General features: G+C 41.6%; 2 protein-coding genes across 2 annotated transcripts; both read left to right on the top strand.

Moving 5' to 3' along the window:
• Positions 1-8,274: 8,274 nt before the first annotated feature.
• tas1r3 (taste receptor, type 1, member 3) lies at positions 8,275-13,235 on the top strand. The gene is made up of 8 exons (XM_071895294.2): positions 8,275-8,477; positions 8,640-8,940; positions 9,292-9,648; positions 9,760-10,158; positions 10,277-10,480; positions 10,633-10,753; positions 12,099-12,469; positions 12,561-13,235. Exons 1-8 carry the CDS (start codon positions 8,275-8,277, stop codon positions 13,155-13,157), a joined length of 2,553 nt encoding a protein of 850 aa, XP_071751395.1. The 3' UTR covers positions 13,158-13,235.
• Positions 13,236-14,124: 889 nt separating this feature from the next.
• odad1 (outer dynein arm docking complex subunit 1) lies at positions 14,125-19,860 on the top strand. Its single transcript, XM_071895302.2, has 14 exons — positions 14,125-14,191; positions 14,293-14,389; positions 14,522-14,711; positions 14,859-14,984; positions 15,191-15,304; positions 15,449-15,516; positions 15,608-15,795; positions 17,070-17,204; positions 17,599-17,681; positions 17,984-18,152; positions 18,317-18,480; positions 18,600-18,703; positions 18,839-18,929; positions 19,052-19,860. The coding sequence occupies exons 1-14, from the start codon at positions 14,125-14,127 to the stop codon at positions 19,154-19,156; spliced, it is 1,701 nt and encodes a 566-aa protein (XP_071751403.2). The 3' UTR covers positions 19,157-19,860.
• The last annotated feature ends 5,455 nt before the right edge of the window (positions 19,861-25,315 follow it).

Genomic DNA, 25,315 nt, shown 5'->3' on the forward strand with positions numbered 1-25,315 from the left:
CTAATGACAGGGCTGCTCTATGGGCTCGCATATGATGCTTGATGCTGATGGTTATAGGGTGAGCTGCTTCGCCTGTTGATGAGCGGGACAGCATGAGCCAACGTTTCCATTAGACATGATAGTAGACTGCTGGAAAACAAAATCTAAATGAGATTTTCCTAATTGGGAGCAAAAAATGCGAAATGTATGCAATTATCTTACCATTGTATATGAAAACACAAGTAAAACTCCACAAAAAGTAGAAAATTAATTATTTTTGCTTTTATACCATTATGTGCAATGAACAATTTCAATACGATGGTGTACTTTTTGACTAATGCAAACTCCAAAACTGTCTTAAAAATGATGAAAGTGGAAAAAAAATAGACAAAAAAGAAGCTACTGAAAACACAAGCCCTACCCCGCTCACCTAGCAATTAAGAAATAAATGAAAACATATCTTTAATAAGTTTGTGGTGTAAAGCGTGACAAGAGCTATGACTGGCGACAGAGTCAGGTTCCCTGAAATGACTGGGCGTGTGGCTGGGGCAGCTCCTAACCTGCGCTGAAGAGGACAGACACCCCGAGGGTCAGACTGTGGCAGCTGGCATGTTTCTAAAAACAGGCAACCCCCCCCCCCTCCCTCCTCCTTTATTCTTCGCAGCAGATGCTGGGTTCTGTCTGTCTTCAGAGGAAAGCAATTATTTGAGTCAGAGGGGAAGACGCACCTCACTTTAATAAACCCACATAAAATCATCCGGTGAGTGACAGCCTCAGAGGGTGAGTCACACATGGGGGGAAATGGAGAGTGAAACGGCTCAACAATGAGAAGGAGAAACATGAATTAAAGACTTAGAGAGGCAGAGTCAGAGCAGAGCTTTGTGCTTCAGACATCCTTCTCAGATTCCATAATTCTTTTTTTCCTTCCTCTCTCTCTTCATGTACAGTACTTCCCTTCGTCTCTCTGACTGCAGGATAACCTGGCTCCCTACCTCCCTGTTACTATCTCTCCTGTCTCTAGCTGCACTTCTCTCTCTCTCTCTCTCTCTCTCTCTCTCTCTCTCTCTCTCTCTCTCTCTGACTGTATGACTCTTATCCTGTGTTCCATGGCAACTCAGCCTCTTACATAAGGCTGACCTGGTAAAATTCCACAGTGCTCGCTTGCTCCCTGCTCCCCTACTTCCAAAGGTTTCACCCTGTGGCGACAACAATTTCTTACTGTCCGAATCCAGCCGCCCACTCGTGGGATGTTTTTCCAGCTGCTAACAAACAGGCTACCTCAGTTTAATAAACGAGAGTCTGAATGGAGGTGGTTTCTAAGAAAAAGAGGAGCTTTACCTACTAGAGTCCAGCATCTGAAAACAGTGCTTGTCATTGTTTCAACCGGTCGCCCCTCTGCTCTGGAGCCTCTTCTGAAGCTACTCGTGGATTGGGGATGCTTTGGCTGCCACCGTTCTGAAGGATGTGAAACAGATGGGAGGTGCTGGCCGTTTTATCACACTAACATCAACAACACCCTCATTTGTATTGTTAGGGAGTACAACTGCTGTTCGTCACGACCTGCACTGATGTCGTACTTTAAATATTCCACTGATTGCACACTTTAATGCTATTGTGTTGTTGTTTTCTCTCTTTTTATTTTCAACTTGAAAGCAGATGTTACTCCTGTTTGAGGATGTCAGTCACTACCTATCAAGGGACTAGTGTTGGAAATAAGCTTTGGCAGTTAAAAACATACACATACTGCGCATCAGATGCTGTATTTGATATGGCATCAATTCTATCTGTGTATGTCCCTTTAAAAAAACAATAAAGTACCTATTATGTATAAAATCTGAAAACGAAATGAGGGAAAAGCCCTTTGTAAACTTTGTTTTTCGAAAGCTGCAATGCAAATGAAGTCGATCATTATTATTGTTATTTGTTATTTTATTTTGTTTTTTAGGAAATGGCACACAGCACCAGTTCCAACAGGTAAAAAACCACAGGACAGCAGACTTACGGAGAGATCACAGATAACTCCTCTGATGAGTCACAGACCAGAGGATGACAGATGAGAGCTATCAACTAGCTATGGGACGTAACTAGACACCACCACATAGTCACAAGCACACACACACGCACACACACACACACACACACACACACACACACACACACACACACACACACACACAATCAACCATGACAGATGTAAAGTGCTGCACACATCCATAATGTAATCCATAGGCCCAAATAGTGTATCGCCAGGAAAATGGATTAGTTGTGTGCATCTGGTTGAGGTAATTCAGAGAAAAACAGAGAATGTCTCAAGACACTGAAAGATGGAAAGAAAAACCATAAACTTAAATTAGCAAAATACAGTGACATCTCCCAAGTTCCATTCATCTCTTTCTTTTCCTAAGCAGTCAGATCTATAAAACAGACAGACAGTGAAACAGCCTTGATGGGATGCACATTATGTGCAAGATAACATAAACGGAGCACATCATATCTTATTTTATATATTCAAAACACATGTTTGTGTTCAACTAGTGTTTTGTACAGGTCTGGTATAGGTTGTATAACTCAGGTCACAAGAACAGTTCTCTCCTGTTCGTTAGTCCATCATGTCACCAGAGTTTACACAGCTGTGACAACCTGGGTCTCTCAACACCGCACATTTACACAAACTGAAAGATAACCAATTCAATCATTACACCGATGAAAAAATCCAAGGCCCTCATTCATTCTGTAACCCTCTCCTCTCCCTCCAAAACTCTCTCCTCACAGTCTGAAAAATCATGCAATAATTCATACACTTAAAATGTGAACTCTTTTTTTTGCATATATTTCTTTGTGATCTTTCTTGGACTATAACAGCTATGCATTTCAACTCTTTTTATAGCATAGCACTAGCTTCCTCCACAAAATAAAACACAGTTTCTCCCCTTACTCAGATTATGCACCATGCTCACATAATTCCTTCTGCCCAAAGCCCTTGGGTCAGTGTGAGTCCGTCACCCTCTACTCTGACTGGCAGTGATGGAGTCAAACACACTTGTCCCTGATTTGAACTGTGAATGTTTTTCAGAGCTGAACACCAGTGGCTGATTTCCCCTGACCTGCAGGTTAGTCACTCTGGAGTGCAAACATCATTTGTTCCAGTCCTTGGACGTTGCTTACACAGTTCTAAGAATCAGGTTAATTTGTAGGTATTTTTGTCGAATTTCAGAGACATTTGGTCGTTGTTATGTATGGTACAGTAAACATGCATGGATAAACATGCATAGCAAACCAAGTTTAAACATAGGCCTATTTGAAAAAGAACAAAGGCCCAGTAATGCACAATAATGTATTTAGGTATTTATACATCTGTAAACATGTATATGTACGTACAAATACAAGTTGCAAAACACGCATGTGAGGGACACACACACACACACACACACACACACAGACACACACACACACACACACACACACACACACATTCGCATACACACAGGCTAAAGACACGAAGAAGAACAAGTTTTACCGCTGGAAGTGGGGGAGGATGAATCCTTTATTTAACCCTTCAAGGCGAGGTAAAAACACCTTCGCAATACGCATGTGGTTAAGCTGTGATAACATGCGCAAACTGTTCAGAATGAATAGTCTAATGTAGACTGAATGGTATGCTACACCACAGCTGGTTCAACCCTGGCCAGCCTCCCCCGCTGTGGCACAACAGGATCTCCTCGTTCCCACATTTCCTCCAGCATCATTGCCACAGAGCTGATCAAGACAGATGGCCTCGTGTCCGGCAGCACAGTTCAGTATTCTACTGCCTGGCTGCGCTGGTTGGCTGGCTGGCTGTCCTCTCTCTGCACAGAGAGGCTGGCTAATAATTTGTCAGCCCCTGTGGGGTATGAGGCCAGCATGTCAACAACGGGCCCAGTGTTCCTCAGGCCAACGATGGAGATTAGAGAGCAAGGCTGATCCGGCCGCTCTGCAGGCGAGGGGGTGCAGTGGAGGGAAGGAGGGGAAAAGGAAGCAATGTATTCCTGGGTCTCTCTCGAGGGAGGGAATGAGGCAGACACTGTGTTTTGCAACAGTCACAGCCATCTGAGACAGACAGAGGGGGCACTAGTGGAGTGTTATCTGTTTGCCAGCCACAGTGAGTTAACACTAGCACAAATGCACAAAAGCACACTAATGCGTACTCTTACGCATTAGAGTGTCTTCACATCAGGATGTGCATGACTTTCTTTTGATGCAAAAGAGGCAAAGAATGTTTGCTTTCTGAATCTCAGTAGTGTTGTGCAACAATGTTCCTTCCTATGCAGGTCATAAAGTTAACCCATGGAAATCTACAAACACAGAAAAAAATGTTTCAGGTTTGCAGGATGCAACATGTTTTTTCAGATTCAGAACAATCCGTAACATTGGGACCAAGAAATTCATTTACGCATTTACGTAGGTAAACTCCCCTCTGTTATCAGTTGTCCAAACAGCCCTGAGCTACACAGTGTACCTGCTGCCCACACACAGCAGGCAGCCTCTACCCTCACTCCATCACTGGCTACACAACAGCTCTCCTGATTTTCCTCACCTCAGGCCTCCAACTCCTCATAACATAAATATCCCCCATCTGTATGTAATAACACCGAACATCCATATATCAACAGGCCTTCACATGGCAGACTGTGTGAGTTATATAGGTGGAGATGATAAAATACACACACCTGACATCTAGTGGTCAACCTATGTAAATAACATCTGCGTCCACACTGATAAAATGCTGGAGTTCATATGCATGGAAAATGAGCATACTGTTATATGGTCAGTATCCAGAGACAGAGGATTAAATATGTAGCCTACTATTTAGTACACAACATTGTGTGTGTGTGTGTGTGTGTGTGTGTGTGTGTGTGTGTGTGTGTGTGTGTGTGTGTGTGTGTGTGTGAGTGAGTGTGTGTGTGTGCGTGTGTGTGTGTGATAGATGTTGCTGCGGGTTATCCATGGTAGTTTCCTAGAGCTGTATTACACAACAAGCCAAAAGGTGAATTCATGCCTGACATACAACCAAACATAAACAAGATCTAAATCTTCTCTGTGCACAAGTGCAATGCAGCAATACTGCCTCTTCCACCCACAATGAAGTGTACACAAGATCCAGTCAAGCACTTTCAACTGTTTCAGCATAAAGTTGCTCCTGACTTTTCATCATGCAGATAAAACCTGGAATGACAACTTGTGGAAAAAAAATTGACTGAAAGTAGAACGAGTGGACACGCTGTACTAAAGGAAAACATTGAGTTTCATCACTGGTGTTGCCTGCCTGCTTGCGTCAAGATGCCTAACAAGATAGCCAAACCCTTCCTGTCATTGATACATCTACGTCATTGATACATCTACAAATCAAGCTGGTTAACCTCAAATGTGACCATTGATCATGAAAGCTGTAAGAGAAAAAAAATAGCTAATAAAAGTATAGAAAAGTTGCAATCATAGATAAAATTACAATGAGCCAAAGCAGAGTGCACTGAAAGTTTGTGGTTGAAATGCAATACACTCAGTAAGTGTGTATTGTTTCATGCAAAACCATTGGGAAGAAGTGAGGCATTCTGTCTTGCTGTTCATGGACAAACAAAATGGCATGCAAAATGCCATTATCCATTTACAATTGACTGAATACAGAACATCATAGATAAAAGAAACAGCTTTTTCATTACTATACTATCACTTCCATAACTACTGTAAGGACTCAAATAGAGATCACTGTTCTGTCATGAGAACTGTAAAATCTATACAGTTCATACTGCACAAAGCTATGCAAAGGGTACGTGAGAGCAATGGTATGAAGGACGAGGAAACAGCTGAGTTGTCTGGTCAATATGAAGTACTATCACACATTTGATTTCTTTTGATCCTTTGATAATGACACAATAAGGGACTGCCAACAAACAACAAACACAGAATTTAAAATCTCATCTTCCCAATAACCATGAAGACTCCTAATGACTCTTGACACCACAAACAAATGTCAGGAAAATGCACCGGAAAACGAAACACCACCTGCACACAACCAAGGAATCACAATTCACCACCAACTTTGTCAATAGTCACAAACCCAATGTATCTTGCAATCAGGCTCAAATCATTGATGAATGATCATTGAAAGTCAGCTAGTAATTTAAAAGTTAAAGTTCGGAGGTGCAGTGGGTAATTGCTTTGTACTGAGGCTTCCTCTCCAACTTGAGTACCACATTCGCATTTTCAAGTCATTAGTCAAATCAACATCCCATGTGATATGGTCAGATGTGACCCAGAATAATACTTTTGGTGGCGTGGGGCAAATAACTTGAGGTAGACCTGTGTAGCATCAGCTGTACCAAGTCTATCAATAACTCAGCACTGGTAAAAGGGCAGGCAGATAGGAAATCCCTCTCTCTATTGACTCTCTTTGACTCTCTTCCTATGAAGGTGAGTTTGCACACATCAATGAGTTGTTTGGTAGCCAAGCTGACTAAATCCAGTTCATCCTTATAATCCAATACTGTAAATAAATATCCTTCTCATTCCTGTCCTTGCTTTCTGCTTCCTCTCAGCATTGCTATGCCTCTCAAACTGCTGGTTCTCTGCTGGGTGTTTGGACTGGGCTGCAGTTTGAGTTCACCTGAATGGTTCCATAACATTTCTGCCTATCTCTTCAATTTGTCGGGGGACATTTTGCTCGGAGGGCTCGTCTCTATCAACCAGCTCAGCAGTCAGAGAGTGGAGCCTGACGACATCAGCTGTAACGTGTGTGATAAAAATGAATAACCTAGTTTATCTCATTTTCCCTCCCTGTACTTCATCTGTGCAGGACAGATGAGCAAGTGCTAGGTCTTGCTGCAGTTGAAATATACTGTGGATAAGATCAATGCCAACTAAATGCTGCTCCCAGGTATTAATCTGTCTTATGAGATCTTGGACTCTTGGATCTTGGAACAAGCAGGTTAAGGTGGTTAAATGAATGTTAAATGAAGATGGACACCCACACCTTTATCTCCCCTCAAACTGACCACAGAAATCATGAACAAAACAACAAAATGCGCAATGGTGCATAATGATTACAAAACATATAACACCTTGCATACCTCCATTTCCATCAGGCTTCTTAAATGTCCCCTTTCTTGCAAACAATTCATCTGGACCTACAGTAGCAAGAGAGTAATGAAAAGTATGAAGTTAGATTGAACTAGCAATCTGACTGGTATATTGGGCATTTTCCACAGTGTGTCATAAGTCTCATTCACCTCAAAAGCACACCAAATATATGGATACTATTTCTTCAAAAGCAACCTTCAAAAGCACATACGTGTAGATCTATGCAAAAACCTTGGGAGGAAATTTGTCAATTTGCTTGTATGGATGAACAACATTACATGCAAAAGTGCATGCAAAATCAATCCTATAGTAACAAAATACACTGAGGTGGGATGCAAAACATGACAAGAAAAAAGAAAAACATGCCAAAAAAGTCTTAACATGTATTACATTGTATTGCAAACATTAATGATGTAAGGGTTAAACAACTAACTCTACTGATTTTTATACCAGCACGCAACAGTAATGGGACTAATGCAGTGTAAGGAACCCACAAAAACGAATTACATAATAACATTGACACAGTCACAAATGTGAGGCTTTACTGTGATAACAAGCCGGGGATTTACTGTACGTGCTCATCTCCTGACTGATAGTTAAACCAAAGAGACTTAAAGACTAAACCACAAGCAAATGTCAGGAAAATACTCCGGAAAGACTAACACCACCTGCACAACACACACGAGTTACAAAGCGAGTCTTCCCTCCTTTCTTTTTATCTCTCCCCCAAACCTGTGAAACACCATGATGCCATTAAATAAGATGCCACCATACGTATGACACAATTCATTCAGTACTTTAGCTATATCATTCTAGATTAAAATGATAATATTACTGCTATTACTACTACTACTATTCTTCTTCTTTTTCTGGCAGCAACAATACTACTACTACTACTAATAATAATAATAGATAAATAATCATAGATAATCGTTATAAAAGTTAATGGGCATGTTGATGTTTCATTTAAACTCTGCGAGTACCACAAATGTAAATGTGGGTCAATATGATAAGCATTGTGTTCTCACAGGACTTGCAGCAAGTCATTTAGTATCACACATCCAGTCGGAGAGGGAGGGGAACGTCACACTGCACCATCTCACTTTAGGGCATACAGGTGAGTTTGCATATAATAATCATACGACTCATCCCTCTGTCCTCATTCTCCTGTTCACCTGCAGCATGGCCATGCCTTTCAAACTGCTGGTTCTCTGCTGCTTGTTTGGGCTGGGCTGCAGTTCGAGTTCACCTGAATGGTTCCAGAACATTTCTACCGATCTCTTCAATTTGCCGGGGGACATTTTGCTCGGAGGGCTCTTCCCCATCAACCAGCTCAGCAGCAACCTGAGTCAGAGAGTTGAGCCTGACAACATCAGCTGTGAAAGGTTTGGGAATATAACGTGTCAAATAGTTGGTCCAGCTTTTTGCATTTTGAGAACTTCTGACTTTTTGTCAATATGTCAGATTCTACGATTTCTAACAGTATGTATGCTTAATCTAACCACCAAAGCTTCAAATTGATCTTTTCTGTCTGTGTGGTCCAACAGCTTAAATGAGCATGGCCTGGGTCTTGCTCTAGTAATGAAATATACAGTGGATGAGATTAACGCCAAACAAATGCTGCTCCCCGGGATCAAGCTGGGCTATGAAATCTATGACACATGCAGACAATCTGCCGTCATTGTGAAGCCTACTATCTCCTTCCTCAATGAAAAATCCATCAGAGAGTTGGCCGTCATGTGCAATTACACCAACTATGAGACCAGGATAGCGGCTGTAATTGGTCCTTACAGCTCAGAAATGGTCTCAGTCATAGGAAAACTCCTAGGATTCTTTCTGATGCCACAGGTTTGGTCACAAATATATCCAAATATATCAGTTTTCTCCATCAATTATTGTTTAAGTTAAGTCTAAGTTTAAGTTAAATCTAAATATTGGCCACTGCAATGTTTTTTGTCTCACAAATCAAGTTGTAAATCAGAGAAAATCATTCAGTATTATCAAACAGAGCTAGAATTAGAATCTTAGTTTTATTTTTTTTACTTTTTAAGTGCTGTAAAAGAAACAAGTGCTGAAAAAAATGCCCACTTGTATTGCAATTTGTACTGAAACCTCAATAAATAGAACAATAGTAACATTGTTTGCAGCAAAATAGCATGATTTTCTAATGTGTTATAAAATGAATTCTTCTGTCTTTAGATTAGCTATGGTGCCACCAGTGACAAATTCAGTGACAAGCTTCTCTACCCATCATTCCTGCGTACGGTGCCCAGTGACAAAGGGCAAGCAGAGGTCATGGTACAGCTGCTGAACCTGTTTAAGTGGAACTGGGTAGTGGTGGTTGGCAGTGAGGATGAGTATGGACAACAGGGTCAGCAGGAGTTCTCCAGAATAGCAGCAAAGACGTCTATCTGTGTGGCCTATGAGGGGCTGATCCCCATATACAGTGATGCTGAACCAGCGGTCAAAAACATCCTGGACAATATCCAAGCAACCAAGGTAGAAGTGGTAGTGATCTTTTCCCTCGCAGAGCCAGCTGAAGTCTTCTTCAAAGAGGTCAGTGAAGTACAGCATTATGATTATGTGAGGAATTAGTTTTGACAAGTTTAAAAAGTTGTGGGATGATTCTATTCCGTACTAATCATCCAATTCATCCAATCCAATCAGGTTATCAGGAGGAATATGACTGGTGTGTGGGTTGCCAGCACAGCTTGGGCCATCCATAACCGTCTGACTTCCCTCCCCAACATTCACACAGTTGGCACAATCATCGGATTCACCGACAAGATCCAGACCCTGGGTCTGCTCACCACCTACACAAAGGAGCTCTTCACCAGACTAAGTGAGGAGAGGACAAAGCCTAAGTCCAATCCCCACAATCCCTGCCCACAATGTTGGAACTTGTCACCTGAAAATATCAGCCTGGTGACACAACCTATAGTGCAGCGCACAGCTTTTACTGTGTACGCTGCCATCTATAGTGTGGCACAGGCACTGCACAACATGCTGGGATGCAATTCAACCGCCTGTATGTGGGGAGCTCAAAGCAAAATCTATCCTTGGCAGGTGAATTTAAACCCTTTTTGCATATTTTCTATTTGGGTGACTGAAGACAATTTTGAATTTCATAAAAAGTTTTGTAGCATCAATCTTATTAAAAAATGAATAATATCTTCTTTTGCAGCTGTTGGAAGTATTGAAGAATGTTTCTTTGGACTTAAATGGAACACATTTAGTTTTTGACAGTAGTGGCAACCCAAACATAGGATACAACTTAGTGGAGTGGGTCTGGGAAAACACAACTTTGCATTTCATAGATGTTGGAGCCTTTAATGGGACACTGCACATCAACCAAACCCTCTTCAAATGGCACACTGACAATTCAGAGGTAATTTCAGAATTTTACTTCAAATCCATATGCACAAGACAAGCTTTGCGATTAAATCACACCTAATTTTAATCAAATTTAGGTTCCTGAAATGGTGTACATTGGACTATAAAAATCCTTGTGTACTAATTCTGCTGCCTCAACGTTTGCAGGTCCCTCGGTCCACCTGCTCAGCAGCATGTCTGGCAGGACAGGTGCGCAGAGTCAAAGGCTTCCATTCTTGCTGTTTTGATTGCATTGACTGTATGGCAGGCACTTTCCAAGCAAAGAATGGTAAGTGATTGTCTCGACATCTATAAAATACTTCAGCCTTTTGTAATGATGATGAGATCAAAACATGCGTTGCATTCAAGTATGGTTTGATTTCATTTTTAGACGCTGTAGCTGTTATTCAAAGTTAATTCTCTGTTGTCCTTCCTGACTCTAATCATCTTGTGCTGAATGTGAAGAAGACTGAGGAGATGGTTTTTGACCCCAAAGCAATAGGGGACCATATAGGCCAGTGGTTATTCATAACCAAACTATTACTCAGGTTTGCTCCTATAAGTATCTGGGAGTGCATACTGATAACACACACAGCTGGAAGACCCACGTCAAACTTCTCTGTTCCAGACTGCAACAACAGATACATTTTCTAAGTAGACTTAGGGTCTTCAGAGTTGAGCAGAAATTCATGTTACTGTTTTACCAAGCAGTGTTAGAAAGTATCATAAGATGATAAGATATGGGATAACAGCATTGTATGGTAATTTGTCCATACAGCTGAAATCACAGATTGCTTGTCTATAACAGGTATTAAAAAACACCCATCCCTACAGACGATTTATGAGCAGTCTCTTATCAGACAGGCTCGAAAAATAGTGTCCGATCCAACTCACATTCTCCACCTAAAGTACCAGCTTTTACCCTCTGGCAGAAGATACAGGGTCCCTCAGTGCGGGCTAAACCGTTACAAACATTCATTCATGTCCATTAGGTCTCTCAATGCCAACAGGTAGCACAGGTTGTTGGCCATAAGGGTTGTGTAATATGGGGATGTGCAATATGGTACGCAATTTGGTTCTGTCGCTATGTTGATGTTGTGTTTTTTTGTTTTTTTGATGTTTTGTTTTGCTATGTTGTGTTTGTACTGTGGAACTACAGCAAGGAGTCCAAGACAAATTTCCCTAAGGGGACAATTAAAGTCTATCTTATCTTATCTTATCTTAACGTATCTGTTCTATATTCCATCAAGAGCCCTCAGGTCTTCTACTGCTGGTTTGTTAGAAGTACAAAACCCCACTCAAAAGAAGACTGGGGATGCAGCCTTTTTTAACTCTGTTCCTAAACTGTGGAACACCCTGCCTAAGAATATTAGAGAGGCGGGCTCTGTAAGCATTTTCAAGCGACTGCTAAAAACGTATTTTTTCAGCTTAGCTTTTAATTAGCCTTTATTTTAACTGTTTATGTTGATTGTGTTCTTTTATCTTTCTATTTGATTTGATTCTTTTAATGCAATGCATTTTGCTTGTTCTTTTATATTTTATCTTTTTATCTGCCTTCTATTGGTGTAAAGCAGAGCTGCATGTTGTGTATGAAGGGTGCTATACAAATAAAGGTTATTATTATCTCATCATAGAGGACATCCAGTGTACAAAGTGTCCTAAGGGCCAGTGGTCCGTGACCCGCAGCACCAATTGCACTGAACCTACCTTTGACTTCTTATCCTGGGGCGAACCTGAGTCCCTGGCGATGATGCTGTCTGGAGTGGTGCTGCTGGTGTGTCAGGGGTCAGTGGGGGTCATGTTCCTGAAGCAGCGAGGGACGGCACTGCTGAGCGCCTCTGGAGGGGCCCTGAGCGGCGTGGCTCTGCTCAGCCTGATGGGAGGCTGCCTCAGTCTGCTGCTCTTCCTGGGACCGCCGGGGGACGTAGTGTGTCGACTGCAGCTGCCTCTCACCTCCATTTTCCAAACAGTGGCCCTGTCCGTCATCACGGCCATGTCACTACAGGTGAGGAAGGACAGGTGGAACACAATGGTACAGTAGGACAAAATGAAGCGTACACAATATAACCCAGCTGCGAAACCTTGTTTTCACACAGATACTCTACGTGACAGAGTTCCCCCAGAAGGCCGCCTCTCACCCAGATGCAATAAGAGGTCGAGGAGGCTGGCTGCTTCTGCTGGCCTGCTGTTGTGTGCAGGCTGCTATCTGTGGCTGGTTTGTACACGAAGGGTCCTTGCTGTCTGAGCACCTGGCCAAAATGAATATAAACTTTGTGAGGAAGTTTCTGTCATGCCCATTGGAACCAATGTTAGGATTAGTCCTAATGCAAGGGTTAAACGGTGCCTTGGCCCTTATCTCATTTATGTGCACCTTCATGGCGATGAAGCCTATGCGACAGTACAACCTCGCCAGGGACATCACCTTTTCCACCTTGATCTACTGTGTGATTTGGGTGACCTTTATCCCCATCTATATTAGACCGGGTGACAAGTCCAAGTCCATTGTCCATGTGTCTTTCAGCTTGGCAAGCAACTTGGGACTTTTGGCAGGCTACTACTTCCCAAAATGCCACCTGCTGTTGAGGAAACCTGAGCTCAATACCTCTGACCATTTCCGCACCTTCCTGGAGGGAGCCCCACCCACACCTGAGGAGGAGCCACAGCCAAACCCACAGCCACAACCAGGGCAATAATTTGAGACACTGAGTCTCCCGCTGATGGCTTGCAGTCAACAACTTGTTGACATTTTGCATTAATGTACATAGATCATTACACAGATAAAAATAAAAGTGCTTTGAAACAGACTACAAAGGAGCGTGTTTCTTTGCCTATAATAGGCATACATGATATTGATCACTTTCCCTAGTAAAAGTAAAGCATAACTTTTGCGTTCAGCAATGCATTGCTTACTAACAAAAAATGACAGAATGTTGCTTATTATGCATTTACAGACATTTAGACCTACCATGCTACTTCATACTTATTATTTTCGTTCAACATCGCTTTTAGCCTCTGAAACAGGACATGTGCCGCTCCTCGCGCTCCTCCCATCCCAAGTTTCGCTCCAACTTCCCATCATGTCCGCTTAGCAACGGTTACTAACAACTCTGCTGCCATAAACCGAGAGGGGAATTTTCAAACGCTTCAGCAGGTGGGTTGATTTTTGTTTGTCCCAAATAGGTTGTTAATTTATTTGCAAAGCAAGGTGCTAGCTTTGCTAGATAGCAAACTTGACTGTTATAGCATTTATACAATAAGACTAGGCAAATTAACGCTACGTAGCTAACTTTAAATAGCTAACTTTAAGTTACTAACTTAACCTAATGTTTTGCATAGCATTTAACTTAGCTTGGTTAGCTAGCTATCTAGATTTGGTTCAGTTGATGTACACCGAATTCCTCCTATTTTTGCATTTTTCATGCCGATTCTTCTGAACAATCCTGGATTTTGATAATGCCTTGCATTTGTATGAGCTTTTAACCTACAGTACCCATCACATAACTAGAAACACGTTAGGTCAGACTTGAAGGACAGAGGTCCAAGACGTTCTCTAAAATAAACCCTTAGCACCTGGTAAGAGAATAGTTTGATTGATGGTTAGAGATTGTGTGTAAATAGCCTAACATGACTGTGTCGTTTCAGGTAAAGCCCAGTGTAACCATGCCTCGAGGAAGATCAGCCACAAGTGCCCGTTCAGACAGCAGCGAGATGGATATTGACGGTACAGGTAATGCTGTATTAGAACATGTTCTGTCAGATTTAGGGATGCTATTATGCCAGTTGCATAATAGAAACGGCTATGATGTTTACATGGTGTTCTCTAAGCAGAAACAGAGATGGCCAAACTGCAGAGACAGTTCAGGATCATGGAAGGAGATCGGCAGGCCTACAATATCCAGGCCCAGGAGCAGATTCGCAAACAACGGTGAATAGGCCTTACACCTCATATTACATCATACATACATATCACATCATATTACATATATATTACATCATATGATCATTGCTCTGTGTGTGTACATGCGTGTAATCAGCTGTTTGTGTGCTGTGGATGAAGGCAGGAGATAGAGAAGCTGCAGAGGGAGCAGGAGGAGCTGCAGCGAAGTCTCCATGTGTCTGAGAATGTGTCCCGCCGACAGCAGGACAGTGAGCACACCCAGAGCCTCCGTGCTTTACTAGAGCAGAGAGACGTACTAGAGGAGGAGCTGGAGCGAGAGAAGCAGTGTCAGAGAGAACTAGAGAAGGAGGTTAAAGTCCCTTTCACCCTGCTATTCATACACCTCGAAATGCTGTGTGTATACAAGAACATAAACATTTATTGTCATGTGCCATTAATAAGGTCACACATACAGACACAAGCCACAGCTGATGCCATGTCTCTGTGATTTGGGCAGATCTCCGGCATGGAGAAGAAGCTGGCAGAGCTGAGAAAAGGGGAGGTCAGCACTAGTGACACACAAAGGTCTCAGGTTCGGCGGACTCAGAAGGCCATACGCACCTTGGAAAACAAACTGGACAGAGTGAGTTACAAGGCTCATCATCGCACAATGCCTGCAAATCAGACAATTCATGAAATGTTACCTTGATAGATATTTCATATTGAAAGTAGTATCTTTGTCAATCCTGTAAGGCCATGTTTCACCACATGACACATTTTCATAGAGGCACATCTTTACATTATGACTATTTCCTTTGTATTTGTATTTGCATCCCGTGTCCTCTGCAGGCCTTGATTTGTTTCAACGAGCAGCTGACCAAAAACAGCCATCTGAGAGAGGAGTTGGAGACTCTTCGTGTGGAGCGTGTCCGTTTCCAGCAGCTACAACACAGACTGGACAAGGTCAGAGGTCACACCATAGACCAGGCAAAAAGCGATATCTTGACATGTAGAATTTTAGTCTGTCATTTTTATGTTTTTCCACTGGTTTTCAGTTGCTGAGAAAATAGCTACAATTGCCTCTGCATTGTTTTCTTTCCGTTGTAGGAACTGCAGGAGATCCGCAAGGACATCGGGGAAATGATCAACCTGTCTACAGCTGCTTACGATGCCAGGTGAGATTAGATAGTCATATAATTTAGAAAAATCAGCGTAAGATGTGGCTCATGTTGTTGAATGTGTGATTTATAATCCTGCATGCTGTAGGGTGGAGGCTCAGTCCAAGATGACCATGATGAGGGAGAAGGCAGTGAAGGACCTTGCCCAGTACAACACTGAGATGAAGGAACTGGAAAGGGTTATTGCACATGAGCGGCGCCTCAAAGAGTTCATGACCACCAAGTGCAGCGAGAGGACTGGCCAGGATGAGGGCCAGGAGATGGGACGCAGGCAACGTAAGACGTCGCAGTCATGTTGTAGCTGATATTGCTGTTTTCACATGATCATAGCAAGGGCAATAGTGATAATGATGTGATTGATGATGATGGCATCATGGTGATTTTTATGTATTTAATCTTTATTCAAAGGGGTATCCCAGTGATTTTCAGCTTATGCTATATGTCTCCCCCAGGACAGTCTGCTATATTTCTATATCCAATAGCCAGAAACAAGAGAGAAGAATCCCTTCCAGTCTATGATGTCACACTAAATGTAAAATCCATAGAGAATGAATTGGAAAAGATGGAAAATGAGAAGAGATGACTATGGTCCCATCAAGAATGGTCTTATGGGGATAGGAGTGTGTTTTCTGCTTCAGAACTGAGCGTACTGCAATAATGCAAACACAGATCTCATTTCAATGAGAAAATTCAGAAAGACATTGTGTGAGTCTACAAAGTCCATCTCCCATTGCCAGTCAATGAGGCAATCTGTATATTGGTAAAACATCACTGATTATAGCATTGCCTATTTAGGTTTTTGGTTTAGTTTTTATGTTCACAAATACTTATGACCTTGGACATAAGAATAATGTATTGATTTTAAAATTGAGCAGTATTCCCCTTCGAGTCAGGTCAAATGCTTCTTTACAATGACTGCCTTCCACAAAGTCTTTTAAAGAGGATCAATGGATGGGGATTAAGATAAAAACACTTATCATTGAACATAACCTGACATAAGACAAACTGAACACAGAAAAAAGCAATTGCTAATAAATAACAAGCAAATAATAGACAGAGGCAATGAATAATAAAGCAATAGTAGCAGAATAAATACAGCATGATCCACCAGGCTAGATAACAATAATTAGCACTTAGTGCAAGTCACAGCTAGAGAACAACAGGCGTCACCACAAGGACAAACAGACAGCAACCAGAGTAAAGGCAAAACAGACGCAGATAAAATCAATAAAAACATAAAAGTAGTACAGAGACAAACAGTGTTAACTTTGTTATTGGTTAAGAGAACAACTCCAGGTGTGTGACGGCATGTCTGCCCATGAGTCCTTGAAGGCAACAATAGGGATAAAATTATTATTTTTCACAGTGTTTTGATGTTTGATTTGAGTGTCAAATATTTGTGAGTCAGACCAAGGAGGGTTTTGTAAATAATAATGGTAATGTCAGCGGTGAGAGCAGTCATAACACAGATGGTAATGATGATGGCAGTAGAGACTTTAATGCGGTCTTGATGATACTGATGTGATGGTTATGATACGTGTATGTCCCAGTGTCGGAGCTGAAGGAGCAGAGGAGGATGGACTCAGGCGAGGAGTCAGTGGACACTCTGCAGGAAGTGTTTCAGAGGATTCAGACTGTGACAGGAGAGGACAACCTGGACATGCTGGTCACCAGGTTCATCCAGGGTCAGTCACACCAGCACAGACTGGCACACTCACAGCCATACCCAAATACAGTATCCCTGATGCTGTTTGTAGTGTTTCCAGTAGAATGTTTTGTAGGTGTGAGAAAAAAAAAGATAATTTTGCTGATTCCTGGGCCCATCACAGAATCAGTTCCAGTAGGTGTTGCAGTTTGGCTCTTATTTGGATATTTATATCACGGTATATGGACAATTGTGCTGTAACTGCAATTATAATCCGTTTTTTTTGTGAGTGGGCTGAGCAAAAAGGCCAGATAATGGATTTTCATTTAGCTGTGGAGGGCCACAACATGATGAATGAATGTAAAGGAAACAGTGTGGTAATATGAATAAATAAAACATATCTCACTGCTATATTTTGCTGTTTTGCTGTGTAGTTGAAGACCGGAACTTTGCACTCTTCAATTTTGTAAATGAGCAAAACAATGAGGCTGAGGCACTGAAGGATCAAATCAGTCAGGTGAGTATGAAGGCCTACTCTCTGACTGTTTTCATCCTGGTCATTCATTTTTACTATTCTTAAATTTTAGGAATTCAGCTGATGCTCTTATCCAGAAAGACTATGACTGCAACAGGAAGAATAAGGTTAAATTCCTACATCAGGAAAAGGGAAAAAAAAGAAATTAGAGCTAAGGAGAGAGATACAAGTGTTTTCTGAGAGCAATTCGAGTGAGTAAAGGGGAGGGGATGTCATTCAGTGGGGAGAGACTTTGTTAGTCTATGTCCAGCATCTGATTTATGCCAAAATGTGTGCATCTGCAGACCCAGGGTGAGATGGAGCAGTTTCGAGTGGAAGGTTTACAGCAGGAGCAGGATCATCGCTCTCTGTTGAGAGACATTGATGAGAAACAGAGAGAAACAGAGTCCCAAGCTGGGGAGTATGAAAAAGACGCCAGCATTGTAAGCAAATCCCTGGACCAGATTAAAACAGGTTTCACCTTGGAATTTTCTATGTACACACACACTCACACACACACACACACACACACACACACCCAGAGCAAGTAGACACAAGCTTTAACATTGTTTTCCATAAATATTTGTAATACATTAGAAAATCTGAACCTAGCCCCTGGTTTTTTCCTCATGCTATAGGGGTGAACAGCATCTTCTCTAAGATGGAGTGTGACCGGTCAGTGATAGAGGATATGCTAGGCTCCTCTGCAGGGATCAGTGAGAACAACATGATGTCCTACCTGGGTCTGGTGGAACAGAAGACCAATGAGCTGCTCACCATGCAAGCTTTCCTCAACTCCAAAGTAACCAGTCAACCTGGCTCAGTCAAACCTGTAGCTCTATATATTCCACTCTACAGTATATACTCTGTTTCATTCCTGCTCTGTAATCTAATGTCTGTCCATCTTTCTACCTCTTATAGGATATTGATAAGGACTACAATCCAAAAGACCTGGCCAAATTCCTATTGGGTCAGAATCCAGAAATGCTTAAGCAGAATATTATCATCCAACCTCCAGTGACCAGGTCGGTCTTTTTCTGTGTTAACTTTGCTCTTCATGTGTTTGTAATCAAATGCATACATAGGTTTGAACACTTTCAACTTAAGGGTTGTGTCTCTGTGTGTGTGTGTGTGTGTATTGTATTGATTGCACTCCTCAGAGAGGACTATGATGCAGAGGAGTCTCCTCTCACCGATGAGGAAGAACGGCCTCTTTCTCAGGGAGAACTTCGCCACAGAATCATGAAAGGGGTAAATCCAATAAAAATTGCCAAGACCATACTTATACTAATGTTTATGATGATGTTTAAATCACAGTAGTCTTTGAAAAAAGTACTGCGCACTTCATCTGATCTTCCTGAAATGATTCATAGGTTCTGCGGAAAGAGGGGTCAGTCCAGCAGGCGGGAACCAAAGCCTCCAAGATCAGTCAGCAGTTCAACAGCAGACGGCGCTCCCTGGAGGCCTTGCTAATGTAACACAGCTACCTGAACTCTGTCGCTAATGTGGAGATACACAAATGAGATCCTCATCTTCTAGGCGTCATCCCAGTCTGCAGGTGAAGGAGTGTGTATTATCAACGCCTACTCATAGTGTGTAATATAAATGAATTAGCTGAATGTAAGCCATGACAACTGATGGAAAGAGTTTGACTGGCGGGCTTGAAATGTTGCAGCTCTCACACATTATGATTTAAAGCTTAATTATGTTATGTGTGTGTCACCTTTTATGATGAATCATCGTCATGGTCTGTTATAGTTTTGGTGTGATTTGTTTAGTTGGGACTAATTAGGTTGGGAGCTATAAAGACGCCTTTTCAGACTCTGGTAACCAGCTGTCCTTTTGATGTGTGACTCTCCATCTGGCTTTGACTGTACAATCTGGTCTCAGTACGACCGAGCTCCCTCACTGGCAGCGCTTCATTACATGATACTTGCTGCTATGCTCAAACGAAAAGGTTGGGGGCAGCAGAACCTTTTGTAATTCTAATCAGCGTGTTAAGACCTTGATTGTCGGTTCCCAAAAGAGGCTGAAGAGCTTTAAACACTTCACTGTACACAGTGATTTACAAGGCATTTTCTTGGTGTATTCTCTAGCTAATGGTCCTCTGAAGACTGACTACCCAATATTTTTTTTTTCCAGATGGTAATTGATGAATCACACTCATTCATACTCATTCTGATTCCTGTCATAAAATCAGTTACAATCCGTGTTATATGAATGGTGGATGCACTATATGTTTTGTTTTTAACCAAAATAAACAATCTTCTCTGACCATCCTAGGAAATTCTATCTATGTTCCTTTTTAATTTAAAACCAAAACATTAACAATGGTACTCATTTACGCATTTACAGTTACCTATTTATGCATAATGCAGTCATACCAGGCAGATTTCCATATTATTTTCATGTCTACAAATTGTATCAGGCTCATGTGTAATCTTTTGTTCTGAAACAGCATGAACACATACAGTAGTGAGCGTGGCTTGTAATGTACAGGGGGGGGACTTTGATCTTGCAGAGTTCCAAATGTATCAATCATCTTATCCAAACATCCTGCAGCCTGTGTTACCTTTAGGCAGAGATGGCATTCACTTCTGCAGAGAGCAACTTCCTCTGCACAAAACAGAAAATCAGGATGGGAAAGCTGTTATTTTAAGAAACGTATTTTTACCAAAGGCATTCAGCTCAATGAAACAATTAACAAAGAGTGTTACTATATTTAGGTTTTAAAGGTCACACCATTGCATAATACTTTTGTGTCATTGGGCTATACAAGGGAATTGGGTGATTGGCAAAAAGTGTACAGTGTATCTGTCTGAACAAGGAAGACACGTTCAGGTCATTGTGTTAATTATTCAGTGAGAGCTTTGTGGTTGTAATGCGCTTATTTGTTAAAGGATTTTGTACGTTTTTGTCCAGACAGCGTTTGACAGCAGCAATTTTGGGGAAGTGAAACTGCTACTCAGTAAACATTTATGACTGGCTGACCAATGACTTGGTTTGCTCAAGATAATCCTCTCACAGTCTCAACTGTGTGGCTATGAAAACAGATTATCAAAGATAAAAGGGCGCTACGAAAAAGCGAAGTGGGGGGGGGTTGACGGGGGATGAGATGGAGGAGGCTGTTTTCTTTGAAATTCTACTCTCACTTAGCCCCCTCCACTCCCAACAAATTCTCTGTGCACACGGCTCTCCGCATTGCCATAGAAACCTTCCCTTTAATCACAACAGAACCTCATTTCCTGCTCCTGACAAAGACTCCTCATTGCCTGTGGAGACCGCCTGCATCAGCCCGTTCCAAGGCCCACCTCCTTCTGCAGGCCGTACCTACCAGCAGCAGCAGGCCCCCACCACTCCTCCTCTTCACCCCTCCTCTCCATATAAGCGCATTTTCCACCTTTTCTGTTCCTCTGTTTAATTTTCTTTCCATTTTCTGCCGCGCCGTCTGTTTCTCTCTTTATAAGCTCTTGTCGCTTCATTCCTTGTATTCCACAGGATTCTTTTGCAGACTTGTAGAGTATATTGTATTGAGTTAGAAATTAGAAGTACTAAAGAGTTACTTGGCAAGGGGCGTTTACCCCCGGCACACCTACACACCAAACCTGTGAACAAACACACACTTGAGTACACAGGCACAGTTAGCATGTTCACACACACTTATCTGTGCTCTACAAACTTGTCTGGGGCCTGTTCATCTGTTCTTTGTCATATTGTTATATCTTATCAACCGTAACAGTCCACGTCCTGTTATGCTAATTGTAGCATTTGTATTTCTCCCCTTAACTCACTCTCTCTATAAGCTAATGCTTGTGTCCACAGTTTAACGCTGCATTACAGGCAACTCTAATGCACCATGTAGTTTATTGTGTGTGTCCCGAAGGTCTTCTCAACTCAAAACTCAAAATGCCTTCTACTTCCCGTCCCTGGTGTTGGTCAGCTTTGGAAACAAAGTGTGTTTCAGCAACACTAAAACAGTTATAAAAAGGCCCGTCCTCTTAATCTCCAACAACACTGTTATCTCTCTACTGTCTGGACCCAGAAAAGATCTCTCTCTCTCTCTCTCTCTCTCTCTCTCTCTCTCTCTCTCTCATTTACTCTCTCTCTCTCTCTCTCTCTCTTTCTGTCTGTCTCTCTCTGTCTTTCTCTCTGCCTCCCGTTTGTTTATTTGGGAATTTTGCCAGGTATTTCCCTAGTCTGCCTGCACCCAGCAGAACGCTCCCTCCCCTTGAAGACCCCCCACCCCCACCCCACCCACCAATGTATGTTGCTTAGCAACCACCCGGCCATGAGATCTGGAGCGTTTTCCAACCAATCAAATTACTGAATTTGATTTTCAAACAGTCTTGAGGAAGGATAAAGGATATCTCTTTTTCTTATCAATTTGCCTTCAAATATGAGTTCAACCATCTTTCAAATGAATGCAGGTTTTTGCATTTTAGTGCATATATGCTTTCAGAGGTGAGCCTCTGATTATTCTCAATGCCATTTCACCCCCAGCAGGTACTATCAGTCCACCACTGGGCGGCAGCATGACCGGTTTCTCTGCTACCACACAGGCTGCAAGAATTTTTTACTGCTGTTGCTAAGCAATCCTGACTCTCATCTCTTACCTGTGGAACATTTGTAATTTTTACAGATGTCCCTGACACCATTTTGTCTTTATTTTCACCATTTTGAAATCCACCCTATGGCCTATTGAAAGAAAAAAATTATAGGTTGAACTGTAGATCCAGAATATGAACCTCAAGAGAAAAACCTTAAGATATTACAATTTAGATCAATGCTCTCACTCAGCGCTGCAGACACAAAGCCTGTACGTTTCTGCTGGCTGCCTGTCTGAATGAGTGAGATACCAGACTTGTTTGAGGTCCAGTGTTGGGTTAAACATTAGCCTTGAACAGCTAGTCTAAGTTTCAGTTGACTTCATCTCATCATGCAGCAGGCAGGAAATGTGCTCTTGAGTGATTAGGCCGGTTGCTGTCGGTCTTCCATTTTACCAATAGTGGAGCGATCCATACTGTGTGTCTGTGGGTAGATATGTTGTGCGCCTTCTTGTTTCCTTTGTGTAGGAAGCTCTGAAAGGTTATTGCTATAAACCATTGACTGTTTCGATGGTCCATACTCAGACTATACCATTATTCCATTGATCAAGCCTTGTCATTTACATTTCTTCTTTACCTCTGATTTGTATATCTTTATACACTCTCCAGGTCCCTATGTGTCCCTCCCCCACCCTATCCCCCAGTGTGTGAGTCCCTCATCTCAGCTTTGGTTGCTGCGCAGATGGCTCTTTGTTGGTGCTTCACAATGGGACTAAGGTCAGTGTGCCTCATACCATCAACACACTCAAAGTTCTCCACTCCAGCTGTCTCATGGCTTTATCTGTAGTTTATCTAAAATGTTTCCCCATCCAGCACCAGGCCCAGCCATGTGTACATGTTATATTGTAGTCTCATTGATGAGGAAGTCATAAAACCACATGACATACAGTAGAGATAGCCTGAACCTCTTTGGCTATAAGCGTGTGAAGCAAATCATCTTGTTTTCCAATCTGAGCCACATCTAGCCCTCCGTACTCTCCAAAGCTCTTGTCTAATTTCTTGAATCTTGAACGTTAGATGTTTCAGTAGTAGGCATGGCGTGGTGTGGGTGATATCTCTAAACCAAACCAGAAACCAGAATATCAGATCAGCCAGGGAAATGCAAATCTACCATCTGTTCTGTGATCCCATACCAGCCCTTGTTCATCATTCGTTATAAGAGCTAATGTCATTATCCTGAGCTTGCTCCTTACCACTTATTCATGGGTTAACAAGATAATCTATGCTCTATACTTTCAAAATAGTAAACAAAGGAAAGGTTGGTCAGCCTATTTTAGAAAGATATAGAGCGTGGATCAAAAGCATGGATGATATGTAAAAGGGAACACTTCTTAATCGCCGACCTGGCTGCCACCCATATCAAATAGTGATTAGGCTTTCTAATCTTCATCAAACATATTTAGTACAAAGTGCATTGCTACCATGACGGTATGTGAAAGTTCTCTGTGATCAAGTCTGAAATTAAAAAAAGATGTTGTGTACATGTACATGTGTAACTGCAAAATGAACTACTTGGCATGAGAAGGCTGTGTAGCTGAGGGCCTTGAGGTCTTGCTGAGCTGAGAGTGTTCAGGCCAGTAGGCAGCAGGAAAGAGCAGGTAGAGTGAAAGGCGGGAAACTAGAAGGAGGAGGAGCAATTCTTAAGAAGCACCAGGAATTACTGGAAATTTCCACTTTCCTCTGGCAGGGCAGTGGTGGAGGTGGAGCTAAGAGGTGAAATAAATAAGGTGGTAGAGTTCAAGTCGAGCTGAACTCATGCAGTGCAGAAAGAGGAAAATCCCCTGTTACCCTTGTAACTACAATGTCACAATCTATTTCTGTTCTCCCTCTGTGATTTTTCCTTTGGAGAAAAAAAGGGTAGAATATAAATGGAGTAGAATATAAATACATTAGATTTGATATTAGTTCTCATTTATTTTAACTTTATTTAATTGGAATCCCTTTCTCTGTTTTATGTGTATAATTACACAACACAACTGATGTAGAAATTGAAATTTACACCTATTCTCACTTGGTCAGTGTCAACTGTGTTTTCATTATCACCCTGCCAGTGTGTTTGCATTCAGAATCACTTTACTTACAAAGTCCAATTATATGCAGAGGAATTGGTAACACTATACATTCTAATCACATAATTCCAGTATATTAATCTGTGTATTAATATTGTTTGATACAGTTTGTCATAATGAATGCATGGTTTACTCACAAGGGTGTAACAACATAATACGTAAGTGAGTAAAATATGCCACGATATCCTGCTGCTTCTTTACAGAAGCTATATTATGTTGTGTCTTACCAAGTGCTAAGGTTTTAAGTTATAGGAAATCAGGTGATACATTACATTATTTGACACCACCAAAATCAACTGGACCAAGATTTTCTATCCCATTTTGTTGCCTGAATAATTCTAATGTGTTCAAGCTGTGATTAATTTTGGGCGAGGAGGAAATCAGCAGGAAATCTTGGCACATTGCACAGCAAACACGTACTGTACAGTCCTGTATGTCAGAGTATGGAACTGTTTTTGCTAAAATAGTATTTCTGTGTACTTACAATAATCAGGTTAATACACTGGAATAAATCAAAGCCATAAAGTCAAAAAGAGTGCAAGGCGTGCAAAACATATGAAAGACATTATAAATTGCATTTTAGATAAAATACGATGACATTTTAATGACCCTGTGGGGAGATAAGGATGTTGCAGCAGCAATAGTAATAAAGTACAGCAGAAGAAAATAGAACATACATAAGAATATAGCAGATGAAGGTATTTAAACATAAACCCAATCGACAATTTCAACACTATAATGTTAAGTAATGATGCATCAATGAACGTATGAAAAAAACAACGATTTCAAGGTGTGCACAATCACAACAGTAATACTGAGGCAAATACATACTAAACTGGTGAATTATATGCAGTATAGGTGAAAAATTCACAAAAATAAACATATGCAAAATACACAATATATAATGTATAGATATGCAGCATTAACACAACGAGAAAACTGAATGACTATGCTCATGTTGCAA

The sequence above is a fragment of the Centroberyx gerrardi genome, chromosome 5, assembly GCF_048128805.1.
Source record: "Centroberyx gerrardi isolate f3 chromosome 5, fCenGer3.hap1.cur.20231027, whole genome shotgun sequence".
Classification (NCBI taxonomy): domain Eukaryota; kingdom Metazoa; phylum Chordata; class Actinopteri; order Beryciformes; family Berycidae; genus Centroberyx; species Centroberyx gerrardi.